The 14577-nt window shown below is 33.6% G+C and overlaps 1 protein-coding gene across 8 annotated transcripts in view; it reads right to left on the reverse strand.

The window, feature by feature from the left end:
* DMD (dystrophin) overlaps positions 1–14577 on the reverse strand; it is a 1840970-nt gene that overhangs the window by 1271702 nt on the left and 554691 nt on the right. For all 8 annotated transcript variants that reach the window (XM_045507265.2, XM_045507267.2, XM_045507235.2 and 5 more), the window contains 2 exons: positions 937–1038; positions 700–807 (listed from right to left, as the gene is read on the reverse strand). In XM_045507265.2, coding sequence (XP_045363221.2) covers positions 700–807; positions 937–1038 — 210 coding nt within the window. The remainder of the gene's footprint in view (positions 1–699; positions 808–936; positions 1039–14577) is intronic.

The following is a 14577-nucleotide window of genomic DNA, read 5'->3' on the forward strand; positions in this document are numbered from 1 at the left end:
CATATCTGATTTAGATGATGGTGAGGCTTTGGACTTCACAATGGAGAGTTGATGCTGGAACCAGTTAAGGGTTTGGGGGCCCTTTGGAGAGAATGAATGTATTTTGCATGTAAGAGAGACATGAATTTTGGAAGTCCAGGGGTGCCATGATATCGACTGAATATGTGTCCCTAAGAAAGTTATATGTTGAAACCTTACTCCCCATCAACATGATGGTATTAGGAGGTAGGGTCTTAGAAAGATACATAGGTTTAGATGAGGTCATGAGGACAGAGCCTCCATGATGAGCTTCATCATCTTCTAAGAAGAAAAAGAGACATGAAATTTTCTCTTTTCACCATGTGAGGATAGAGCAAGAAGATTCTATAAACCAAGAAGAGGGTCATCACCAAGAACTAAATCTGCTAGCACCTTGTTCGTGGACTTCCCAGCCTCCAGAATTACAGGAAACAAATGCCTGTTGTTTACCCTACCCAGTCTATGATATTTTGTAATAGCAGCCCCAGCTCACCAAGACACTATAGCTTTCCCTATTACAATTAAGAAAAGTAACAATATGATATAATCAAATGGACGATGATCTAAGTAAGAACAATGAACATTTGCTTTAAGATTTGAAGGCCTATAAATACCAAATAATGATGTTAGTATAAACTACTGAGTTTTTTTTAAGACTGTTGAAAGCTAAGAAATACATACAGTCAGTTTTTGAAGACTTGATAACATTTCACTTTGATCCTTAAAGCCAGTTCTGTGAATCTTGTTCAATGCATCTTCTTTTTCTGAAAGCCATGTACTAAAAAGGCACTGGAAGAAATCAAATAATTGCAAAAAAAGAAAATAAATAATTATTAAAGTACATCATAATTTTTTTTGTTTATCCATTTAACATCTCTCTATATCTTTCACTGATACAGTCTCTCCAACGTGACTCACCTGTTCTTCAGTAAAACGTTGCCATTTCAGAAGGATGTCTTGTAAAAGAACCCAGCGATCTTCAGTCCACCTACAGATGTTTGCCCACCGATCTCCCAGTACCTGAGGAAGAGAAAACCCAACACAACATCAGCAAACAATTTATTGTTAACTGAATTTTATTAAAAATGAAATGAATGATTTGTAAAAGTATATAATTTTGAGTCTCCTATGTGTACTGGAAGTTGTAAAGAACACCCTTACTGCTTCTGCTTAGAATTAGATAAGCATCACGCCTTTCATTTGTCTTTAGATTATTTCACTCATTCTTTCACCTTACGGTAAAAAGCAAAGATACTTCCAAGAAGTCTGAGGCAGTTACCATACAACTATTTGAAATGTCTCTATAGTAAATGTAAGATAGAGAAGGCATATAGAATTAAAGAGAATTTTTTTCATTGATAATATGTAAAATATATATCTTTTTTAGTCTGAAAATACATCCCAAAAGAATAAAAGTCTGACTAATAAACAGAATACCTAAAAAGACTCTCATTTGAAAACAATCTCGTATAATTAGAATTGCATAATGCCCTGATTGTAGAAGAAAATTAGTAGTGACAAAATCATATCCACATGTGAATTTTTTAGTTATCTGGATAATTATTATAAAGTATTTGAATTCACTATATCTCTAAGCTATTCCAGTGAGAAAATTGTAAGGTTTCCTGAGTAACAGTTGTCCTATCTTTAGCATGTCACTAATATCTACATGCACACACTATTTTTAATATGTAACATAAACCAATGTTCTTAGATGAAAAATATACATTGCAAAGATTTCCGTGTAAAGAGCATGTCTTAAGGAAAAAATCTTATTTATTTCAACTCCGTGATGCACTTCAGAGCATAAAATTTCAACTTTCTTGACTTTCTTATAAATAATACAATAATTTTCCCATAGATTTTGGATCTCTAAAGCTAGAAGTATTTCAGAATATGGACATGTTTTATTTTATATAGAACTATTTAGACTAAAAAAGTTCACAACTCATATTTTTCACTAATATACTCAGTGTCTAAGATAACCCTGACCATAATTTCTATCTTACTTGACGCTACACTTTTAGGTTGACCCACCTATAAAATATTGATACATGATTCAAACAACACATATGTAATTAGCATCATGGCAAAATCCACCCATTCCTAGGTGATTTGAAGACCTGACCTAATTTTTAAACATTTGTTTAATCTACCATCTTTTCGAAAAGGGAACCCCAGGCATGGGTAAGGAGTAGGCAATAAACATTTTACTACAGCATTAAAATGATCATGGACTCATATACAGCTCAATCACAAGTGAGTTTTCAGTTTTTCTTCAGAAATGTCAATAAAAATGCTATTGCTTTCAGCATAATGTAACTGATTTTTTGTGTGGTTTTTTTTTTTTTAGTTTCATTCTCTATTCTACTCCTTTTAAATTATGTTAGTTTATGACAGAAGCCATAGCACTGAAAAGGTGAAGCAATATACCCACAGGAAATGTGCTAACATAACTGAATGGATTCAATATCAGCCATTTAATTATTACAACCAAACATTTGAGATTTTAAAAATATATATATATTAGAATTTCTTTTAGTGAACTTCCTAGTCACCATGTCAGAATGCATCAGGTAAAATGGAATGTAACATATCTGTTAATGGATTAGTCGTGAAAAAATTAGCTTCAAACAGAAAAATCTTATCCCTTAGCCATAAACTACACCATCTGCCTGATTTTTACAATGCAGATATGAAAGGTCAAATTGTGGGATGTTTACTGCAAGTCTCCAACCCCAGTGGAGATGGGCGTCAAGGAGGTAAGAGATAAACTCAAACTGTAGCACCGTCATACATGAAAGAAAGTGAACTGAGATTTCTAAATAAATATACCATCTTCTCTCTAGTGCTGCAAGGCACATGAATGTAGTTCCACTAAAGTAGCATATTAGATTTGTAATATCACAGGTGGACATTTATAATTTATTCATTTTAGTAGGACAGCCTATAAAACAATCTAAATAAAGGCCTCTATACTAGATTGCTTAAGATTAAATTAATAGAAATTCCAAAATATATTGTGATATACTTCACATTATAGTTTTTTTCACTATATGAATGAGTTGTAAAAAAAAAAAGTAATAACAAATACTCTTTTAGGTAATTAGTCAACCCAGTTAAAACTATTTTAAGAATATTATTTCTACTTGAAGTTGCCAGGGGGGAGGGAGTTGGGAAGGGACAGACTGGGAGTTTGAGATTTGTAGAAACTGACAGGCATATGTAGAATAGATAAACACGATTATACTGTATAGCACAGGGATATATACACAAGATCTTGTGGTGGCTCACAGCGAAAAAGAATGCGACAATGAATATATATATGTTCACGTATAACTGAAAAGTTGTGCTCCACGCTGGTTATTGATACAACATTGCAAACTGACTATAACTCAATAAAAATGTTATAAAAAAGAATATTATTTCTATGAACAGATGAATGAATAAAGAAGATATGGGATATATATCTATCTACATATAGATATATGCACACACGCACACTGTGGAATACTAGTCAGCCATAAAAAGAATGAAATTTTGCCATTTGCAACAACATGGATAGACTTCAAGAGTATTATGGTAAGTGAAATAAGTCAAACAGAGAAAGACATAACTGCATGATATTACTTATATGGGGAATCTGAAAAATACAACAAATTACTGACTATAACAAAAAAGAAGCAGACACAGATATAAAGAGCAAACTAGTAGTTACCAGTGAAGAGAGGGAAGCGGGGAGAGGCAATATTGGGCTAGGGGCTTAAAAAGTACAAATGATTATGTATAAAATAAGCTACAAGGATGTATTGTACAACACAGGAAATATAGCCAATATTTTATAATAACTATAAATGGAGTATAACCTTTAAAAATTGTGACTCATTATATTGCACACTTTTAACTTACACAGTATTGTACATCAAATCTACTTCAATAAAAAAGAAAGGAAATCAAGAATTTTATGTATTCAAATAGTCAGATAACTTTGATAATTCACTGAAGCAGATTTATAATTCAGCCAATATTTAATTTAACTTACAGTTAATGATAGGCTCTAATTCATTCATTCACCAATCATTTATTTAAACAACAGTATTTATTGAACATATACTATGTGTCAAAAATTAACAGAATAAAGATGTTATGGGCTGAATTGTGTCTGCCTAAAATTCCTATGTTGAAGCCCTACCACCTCTACCCAACAACGTAACTGTATTAGGAGATAAGGCCTCTAAATAGTACTTTTAAGTTAAAATGAGGCACTTAGGGTGGGCTCTAATCCAACTCAACAGGTGTGCTTATAAGAGGAAACCTGGGATGTGTGGGCACAGAGGAGAGACCATGTGAGGACACAAGACCGCAGCTGTCTGCAAGCCAAGGAGAGAGGCCTCAGAAGAAATCAAACCTGCCAATACCTTGATCTTGGACTTCTAGGCTCCAGAACTATGGGAAAATACTATTTCTGTTGTTTAGGATGCCTAATCTTTGGCATTTTGTCATGGCAGCCCTAACAAACTACACGACATATTTAAGAGAGGCTGATTCTATGGCATTACAAAATGTGTCACAAAACTGAAGTTGTTACAAGTAAAAATGTACATATTATAGTGAGGAAAATTAAAGAATACATTTCAATTACTAGTGTAAAATTAATTTAAATTGTTAAAATAGGCAGAGTTCTAATAATTTATTGCAATAACTTCCCAAATACAAATATGCTATCACTTTGTGATTTTGTGTTTTATGTGGGGAAGATAAAATACCTAGAGCCAAACAATTTGGCTTCAAGTCTTACATCAGTCAACTGCTTAGATTACCAATATGTGTATGTCTTTTCAAATTACAAAAAAACATTTTAAATCCATAATTTTTTTTATTGAAGTATAGTCCGTTTATAATGTTGTGTCAATTTCTGGTGTACAGCACATTGCTTCAGTCATACATGAATATACATATACTCATATTCATATTCTTTTTCACCATAAGCTACTACAAGATATTGAATATAGTTCCCTGTGGTATACAGTAGAAACTTATTTATCTATTTTATGTATTCCAGTCAGTATCAGCAAATTTCAAACTCCCAATTTATCCCTTCCCACTCCCTTCCCCCCTGGTAACTATAAGTTTGTTTTCTATGTCTGTGAGTCTGTTTCTGTTTTATATGTAAGTTCATTTGTCTTTTTTTTTTTAGAGCCCACATATGAGTGATATCATATTTTTCTTTCTCCTTCTATCATAATTTCTTTTAATAATACTAGCAATCCTCTGAAGGGTCGGTAATATTACCTCCCCCTGTCCAATGAAATCAAGTGACTTTTTCAAGAAATTTATGGCTAAATAATTTACTGTCTCTCAAAGAAAATAATCATACCAACCACTTAAAGATTGTTTCAAATATTAAACAAGATTATATACGGAAAAGCAGCTTTAATTTGAACTGAGTTATATATGTGTTGGTGGTTATTTACATTTTGCTTGATCACAGTATATGTATACTAAATCTTCTAAGAAACACCAAGGGTGAACTATTTGCCTCTACTCACTCTAGAAAAGTACTTATGAAATCTTTACAAATAGACATTTAGAATTCCAGTATTCTTCTTTAAAGATTTCCAACACAAGAGAGCATGCATACCCTTTAGTAACATATTCCACTGCTTAAATCTATCTTACTCAGAAAACTCTCAATGAACTGAATCTAAGTCACCTCTGTTACAACGCATGCATGGTGTTTTTACTGATCTCAGTGAAATCAGATAAGTGAATTAGAAATAGCTTGCTCGTATGCTGCACATATCCGCCCACAGGTAGATTTTTGCAATGCTATATGCACAAATATAAACAGATGTACACAGTACTTGAATTTATACATTTATCTGTTTATCGCTTAAAAATAGTGGTCCTAATTTGAATTACAAAGGATGGAGCTAAGCAATTGTTAGATTATCAGTCAGCCTTTATAATCACTCAAAGATGCTGGTTCCTATCACTGCCTGAATGGATGTGACCACATTGTTAGACAAGTATAAGAGATTGCATCAAATGGAATTGACCAGAAGCTAATTAAAAAAAATCACTACATTAGGATTAGAAAACTCTTTTCTAGAGAATAAAAATCAGTGTTTCTCTGAGTTTCCATTTAAGTATATGACTCTTTTGAGCTTTTAGGAATAATGCATATTTTTGTAAAGCTAGGTAAACATTACATACATAAATGAAAAATGAATTATAACATCTTACGGAGTGGTAAGAAGAAACTGATTTTTATTGATGTCCTCATTTTGTCTCAGCAGTAAGAAAAGCTAAAGGTCAGTTCATTTACTCTAACACATTTTCATGGGCTAAATCACAACTCCATTATCATCTAGGCTCAGATCTGCAATGGGGAGGATTTTTCCCTCCCATTTAATTCACATCTCGGATTGTTATACACGCCAAGGACATTTCTCATCTGAATTCTTTTGTTTGGTTGAGTTGGTTTTTCAAAGCCAAAGTGAAAAATGGCTATCAAAAGAACATTTGGATAAAGGTAAGTGAGGAAAATTTGACAAGCCTGGGAGGTAAAACTTAAGTACCTTGACCCTTGGATTTATTGAAGCCAGTGAGAGCTAAACTGTGCCCAGCAAGATTGGCATTAAGAGATAAAGTGTCCCCCAGAGTATGTCCAGTAAGGAAGAAACAATTATGTGCCATGGACCACACAATTCAGCAGTAACTTTGATTTATAAGAGAAGGAGGCAGCAAGCAACCCATCTCCTTTTATTGCAGTTTCAGACCCTGGAATCTAGTCCTCAGCTAAATGAATTTTATGTGCAATGAGCCTTCTGAAAAATAATTTGTTTCTTGATTTTTCTTTCTTACTTTATAAACAACCATACAGTTGAAAAGGATAAGCAACTTCATCTTACCGATGGTGAAATGGAAATAACATCAAATAACTTATTGAAAGAAATACAGCATCCATTATGAGGGTAGAAATGGGGCAGAGTATTACTGACTAATGTTCAGCCAAGTCTATGATTCTCTTCTCAGTTTTACTTTTTTTTTTTTTTTTACAAACTGTTAACTGAAGCAGTATCCTATAAAATGGCATGTCTTATATCTTATATCTGCACTGCCTAACATATGGTCCAGGGTAGAAAAACATGTTCTGATGTATTAGGAAACACTTATTGGAGGTTTCTCTGAAAATATCATTCTTACTTCTGTTTAAATGATCCTGTAATAACTCCTGACTGAACTCAAGGAATTCTATCACTTCTAACTATGCAGTTTACAGATGAGGAAACTGACATTCAGATGGGTTAAATAACTTGTATGAGACCACAGAGGCCATAGGACTCAGGATCTGGGATTTGACCTCAGATCCATCTGGCAACAAGCCCTGCTCTTTCATGCCATTCACTTAGTATAGCATTTAACATTAAAAAAAAAAAAAAGGCCTGGTGATTTGTGCTAGATAACCTACAGTGAGATGTACACATGCTGAATCCTTTTTGAGCCTTTTCATATTTAATTTTAGTAGAAATTTAATTAAACTAAATATGTTATCTAATCTATTTGACAAGAATTTGAAGCCTATTGTTATAATTTGATCTAATAACATTCCTGACATTTTAACTCCATATTTGTTTAAAATATAGTTTAAAAATGAAAAAAAAAAACTTAACACTTCAAGACCAAAAACATGTGCTCTTTGCAAAGACTTCTTTTGAAAAGGTAAATATGACTGATTTGTTAACAAAATTCTGTCTTGGTGATTATGCTAAAAGTGTAGTGAGATTTTTAACTTGAAGAAGCATGTTCTCCTGTGCTGTGACAGTCAGTTCCATATATTATTTATTTTTATGCATCTATGAAGTGCTAGTGAATAAATCTGGAAGGGTCCCCATTGTTGTTGCCATTATTATTTGCGGGTTATTATTTTATGTTTTGTGGCAGCTTAATAAACTCTGTACTCTCCAACTCCCACCAGTCTATTCAGTTGGGGTACCAGAAAACAAAGAGCGGGAGTCCTAAGAACATTCCAACGTGACAATGTTCTTTCCAGTCGACATCACATTCCCAGGCATCCCTCGGTAGCTTGAGGTTTCACTGACCCTTACTGTTTTATGCCTCTGAATCTCTGAACTTCTTGAGGGGAGCCCCTTACCCTTGTACTTAATGTCTTGCAGAGCAATACATGCATTTCAAGTAGTATATGACTGTCTCAAAACTGAATACCATCACTGTAGTTATCAACACAGGGTTTTTCTCCCAAGTAGTATTCTCGAAAACTTTTTCCCCCTTGTTCATCTTCATTAAATATCTGCCTGTCAGTCATTTATGGTAACAACAGGGCTATTTGTGGTGACCTTGAAGACCCATAGGAGGGAAGAATCACATGTGAATTCCTGTACCTTTTATCTCAAATTCTTTACCTTTAATACTTAAAATGGGTGTTACCCACAGAGCAGAATCTCCGAAACTACTAACCTTCTACACGCCGCTAGGGTTAAAGTACGGATTGCCTGAATTTTTGTCCCAGCTGGACTGTGGCCTAACTTGGTTAATCTGTCAGGAAACTCTTAATCTCGCCAATGTTTAGCTTTCCCACCAGATATACGGATATATTAGTACCTGCCTCATACCCTCCTAGCCAGGTCACTGCTAGGGTCAGATAGATCAACAAATGTGAAACTGCTCTGAAAACTGGGATGGATTATTCAGATGCTTGTGAATGGGAAGGATTTAGAACTTAGTTGATGGAAAATCAGCCTTTGTTTCCAAATGTGATAAATCTAGAGCATAATAGATTTTTAATCCAGAATACAGTAAATCATTTCAGCATGACACTAAAATTACTAGGTTTTCATAATTTACCTATAGTCTAATAAGGATTATGCTTTGTAAAGGAGTTGAAAATCTTTTACTTTTACATTTTTAAGCCAGGAGCACGCTCCATTACATGTCTTATTTACAATTAAGTGAGTGGAAAACATATCCCTCTGTGTTCCATTCTAATCCTTGGAATTGGAATGCTCAATTTATTAGAAATCACACATTCTAATGTATGTGTGTGTGAGAGGGTGTGTGTGTGTGTATATGTAACATAAAATGCACAAAATAATCCAGGTGTAAGAGGATGGAGAGTGATGGGGACTGCAGCTAAATGGAGAGCTCCTGCTAAAGTGGGCAGAGCTATTCAATTCCTTCTGAGGTTAGTATGCAATAAAATAGGCCTAGGATCACCATGTCACTTGCTTGTTACAGACAGGCTAGAAATTCGTAGTTTTATTTCACCTTTTCTAAATTTCAATTAAAAATGTATTATTAAATACCATGTGGACTGAATATGAATACATATGAATGTATTTGTAATTTTAGATGCAATAGACAAATTCTGACAAAGACAGAAACTACTCAAACTGACAAAAAAAGGAAAATCAGGAAAATGCAGATAAAATTTAAAAAAATAGAAATCAAAAATAGAAAGTCATGCCCATTAAAGTTATTGAATCTTTCATTTAAAACTCTCCCCATAAAGAAAATCCTAGGCATAACTGGCAAGTTCCAAAGCCTGCATAGTTCAGCACGTATATCACAAAAAAGGAAAAAAAAAGAGGTCAATCTCTCTCATGGACACAATGAAAACTCTAAATCAAATGTTAGCAAAGAAATCTAGGTACAAATAAAAAGGATTACACATACCTACATTTGGTTTACCTCAGAAAAGCAAGGCTATTTTAACATTAGAAAATGAAGCAATGTTTTTACATATTAACAGAATGAAGAAGAAAACTAATATGATTGTCTCAAGTGATCTTGAAAAACAAGTTTGATAAAATTAAGCACCCAGTATAGAGCACTACAAATTTAAGGCATCTACAATAAGCCTATAGGAAATACCATACTTTACAGTGATTTACTAAAAGTCTCATCTCTTGAGACCTAAATGAGAAACAGGTATCAACAATAATCTCATTGTACTAGACTATGCAGCACAAAAAAATGCAACAAAATTAATACAATGAATGATTGAAAAATGAGAAGTAAAACTGCTATTAATCACAAACCACCTGTAAATGTACATCTGAGTGATGCTACAGATAAACTGCTCAAGTCAATAAGCAAACTAAGCACAGTCTCTGGACACAAGGCCAAGGAACAAAACTCAAGGTGCATTTCTCAGTATCAGCGACAGACAAATAAAAAAAATTAAAAGATACCTTTTACAACAGCAAAAATATCAAGAACTTAGTAACAAATCTCATAAAAAGTCTAAGATACACTATCTTGAAATCCATAAAACATTATTTAGAGAAAATAAAAACCTAAATAAATGGAAGGCTATTCCATATTCATAAATTTAAATGCTTTATAAAAATATCAATTTACCACAAATTGATCTATATAGTCAATGAAATCCAATTAAAACCACAGCAGGTTTTATCTTTTGGAGGGGGTTGTGATAAGCTGATTCTAAAATATATAAGGAAAACAAATGAGTAAGAATGGCCAACACAATAGTTAAAAAGGAGAAAACAAATATGAAGAGCTTACACTAGCCAAAAAAGATTTAGTGTTTCCCTTAGCTTGCCTGAACTTCAGACTGTAGGCCCCTAACCTCACTTTTCCTAGAGCACTTACTTTAGAAAGCAATTGTGAAATTTGTATCTGCCCCCTTGAGATGTAAATAGTCTATGACTCAAGAATAACTTAAGGACCTGTTAGCCATTTCTTTGAAATGTAATTATCAAGAAAGATAATTCGTGGGAGGGTAGGGACCTAATTATCAAGAAAGATAATCTGTGAGAGGGTAGGGACCTAACTCTGATAAGGGACAATTAGCAAACAAACGCACAATCACCATGACCATTCAACTTAATAATGTCCTCGAATGTTTTCATGCCAGCTTATCCCAGCATTTAAAAATTCTCTCACCTTTTAGTCAGTGGAACTGAGTTCAGTCTCTCTCTTCTGTTTCAACAGTCTTAATCCATAATTGCAATAGTCTTGAATAAATTCGTTCCTGCCTGTTTAACCACTTGGTACAACTTTTCTTTTCTAATACTACCAGATATTAAAATTAATATAAAGCTATAGTAATTAAAACAGTATGGTGTCAATAGAAGCATAGGCAAATGCACAAACAAAACATATTAGAGATCATAAAGTGAGCGACACACATAGAGGCATTTGATTAAAGGTGACACTGAACGTTGCAATAAATCATGCTATTTCAGTTGGATCTAAATGGAAAAAAAAAAAAAGAAATGCATCCTCTCCTCACACAAGAAACATGAGATGGACTGTCTTAAGAAAGATCAGACAATAAAATCACTATATAGCAATTCAGGAGAATATCTTCTAGGTCTTAAAGTAGGAAACTTAACTTTTTAACCTCAGGACAAAAATATACTAACCATAATAGAAAATACTGACGTGGAGTACACTGAATTTAAAACTTCCGTTTACTAAAGTAGTAATTCGTTAAGGAGTAAAAAGGCAAGGTACTTAGTAAAAAAAAAAAAAAAAAAAAAAAAGATTACAATCCAAAATATATATTTTGAAATAACAACAAATCACTAAAACAAATATAGACAATTCAATAGAAAAGTAGGCATTTCAAAAAGAGATTTTTTTCTCAAATAACCAGTAAACAATTGAAATAGTGCTCAACCGCATGTCACCAGTACATGCAAATGAAAACAAGAGATGTCATTATACAGCCACCAGAAAGGCTCAAATTAAAAATCTGACAATATTAAGGATTGAAGAGGATGCAGAGTAATTTGTACCTTTATGCACTACTGATGAGAATATAAATTTATGCCTCAACTTTGGAAAACTCTCTGATAATACCTGTAAAGCTAAATAAACACCTACTCAGTGATCCAGCAATTCCAATCCTGGCTGTATATCCAATACAAAAGCATATATATCTTCACCAAAATATATGTACAATTATGTTCAAAGCATAATTATTTGTAATGGTCCCAAACTGGAAACTCACATTTCTGAACAGTAGATTGTATAATTAAATTGTTATATACTCACAAAAAGAAAAATCAATGAACTAATGCTATATGTAATACAGATCAAGGTCACAAACAGAATATTGAGTGGAAAAAGTCATTTACAAAACTATATATATGATGCAATTCCAATCACATTAAGTTAAAAATAAAGCTAAATTGATCTGAGGTATTATCAGGATAGAGGTTACCTTTGAGGAGGTGGGACAAGTTTATGACTATGATACGGCTTGACGGGCTTTTTGATCACTGGCAGCTTAATGTATTTTTTATCTGGGTTTGGAACTAGTGGTATGTGACCTCTGTGAATTCTTTAAACTATAATTATGATTTGTGTACTTTTCAGAGTACTCCAATTAAATAAAAAATTGTGCCATAAGCTTGTTTTCTACATCTGTGAGTCTGTTTCTGTTTTGTAAATAAGTTCACTTGTGTCTTTTTCGTTTTTTTAAGATTCCACACATAAGTGACATGGTATTTTTCTTTCTCTTTCTGGCTTAATTCACTTAGTGTGAAAACTCCAGGTCCATCCATGTTGCTGCAAATGGCATTATTTTATTCTTTTTTTATGGGGGAAGAGGGGGTAGGGAGGGATAAATTGGGAGTTTGGGATTTTCAGATAATAACTACTATACATAAAATAGATAAACAACAAAGTCTAGCACAGGGAACTACATTCAATATCTTGTAATAGCCTATAATGAAAAAGAATATGAAAAGGAATATGTGTTTGTGTGTACAACTGAATCACTATGGTGTACACCAGAAATTAACATACTGTAAATTGACTATACTTCAAAAAAATTTTTAATTGTTATAGTATACAGTTTAGATTTTTCAGAGACCAAAAGGGCCAGAATTCTCTTTAGAACATATGATAATTAACATTTAATAATCATAAAGAATATTATAATTCCAACGTACTTGCATGTTTCCCTGTAACAATTTTCTCAAGATGACATACTGATTTACTCCTGTGAAATTGAGAGATTAGGACAAAGCCCAAGCTGAGGTATCACACAGATCTGGGTACGAGTCCCAGCTCTGTAACTTGGAAACTACATGAATGTGGATTGAACTTCATTATGCATAGGCTTTTCATGTGTGAAATAAGGATAAAGCATTACACACAAACTATATGAAATTCTTGGAAAATAATGAACATACAGAAGAGCTAATAAGTATAATTATTGCTCCATGGGCAACAATTGTTGATACTTGGCTTAGTGAAATTATTTCCAATACCTTTGAAGTTATTTTTATTTTAAACATGCTTTTTATTCACCAATATAAAATTAGAAACTAGAAAGAGACATCAAAAATACTTTCATCTGTATTCTTCCTCATAAATAGCCTCTACTTCTTAATTCTATAGGCTTTAATATTTCATTGCATTTAATTCCACCCCAAATTATCCCAAAAGTATGTACTATATACACTTTTAGTTACATATTCCATTTTCAAGCCATGATAGACTAGGGGATGTTATAGTCTTACTAAACAACTACTTTTTAGCAGACTATTTTCCTTCCAAACAAGAGGCATAATTACGTTACAGAGATGGCACAAAAAAGGGAGTGGTCATCACTATGGAGAAATATCAGCTTCCTAGATGAAAATTCGAACAGAGTTTGTTACTTGGAGTAGGACTTGAGGAAGCAATCAAAGCAGACTTGAGGAAGATGAAGGGATATAGCATGTATGGAGATGGTGACAAACAGGGTATCAGAAGTAGCTTTGAGGAAGAGAATGTAGGTTGAGGGACATAAGGGCGCTAACAGGAGATAAGTATTCGGAGACAGGTAGAGGTCACATAGTACAAACTGCCATAGGCCTAAATGATTAGACTCTCCAGAGGATAGAAAGTGACTAAGGATTTTAATCAGAGGAGAAATGATTAAATAGGCTCTTTGAGATTCCACGGTGACTTCAATGTGGGGATTGGATTGAAATGAGGTAAGAATGCAGGCAAGGACTTTCAGAGCTTGATGACATGGGCTTTACCTTGGAAAACAGTAACAGGACTAAATGCAAAATTTTAGGTATGTGTGAAATGATGAATATGAGAGACAGTTAACCAATGCTGTGACTGATTTCATCAGAGGGTTCATAAGAGAAAGGAAACGGATGAGTCTGGAATGCCTCCAGGTGTCTAGAATGGGTGTCAAGGTGAATGGAGGTGCAATAACAAAAATGGAGGAGTCCAGTAAAGGACACAAGTTTAGAGGAAAGTAGGGTACAGCGAGTGAAGTTTCACCTTGTTGTGTCTGAGGTGCTTTTTGAACTTCAAGGGGCCCAGATCCACAAGAAAATAGGAGAGAAGAAATTGGGTTCGGGAAAGAGATCTGGGCAGAAGACATACAGCCTTATCAATACATGCCTATTTCTGATAGCACAACCTTCTGAAGTAACACAAGACAATACTACTTTAACAAGATAATACTGCTCACGTGTCCCTTATCTCTGCTTAAGTTTTTCCCAAAATTAAATAACCCCTGGTTTTACACACGTTACTTACAGGATGTCACTACCCTTG

The sequence above is a fragment of the Camelus bactrianus genome, chromosome X (assembly GCF_048773025.1).
Source record: "Camelus bactrianus isolate YW-2024 breed Bactrian camel chromosome X, ASM4877302v1, whole genome shotgun sequence".
Lineage (NCBI taxonomy): Eukaryota > Metazoa > Chordata > Mammalia > Artiodactyla > Camelidae > Camelus > Camelus bactrianus.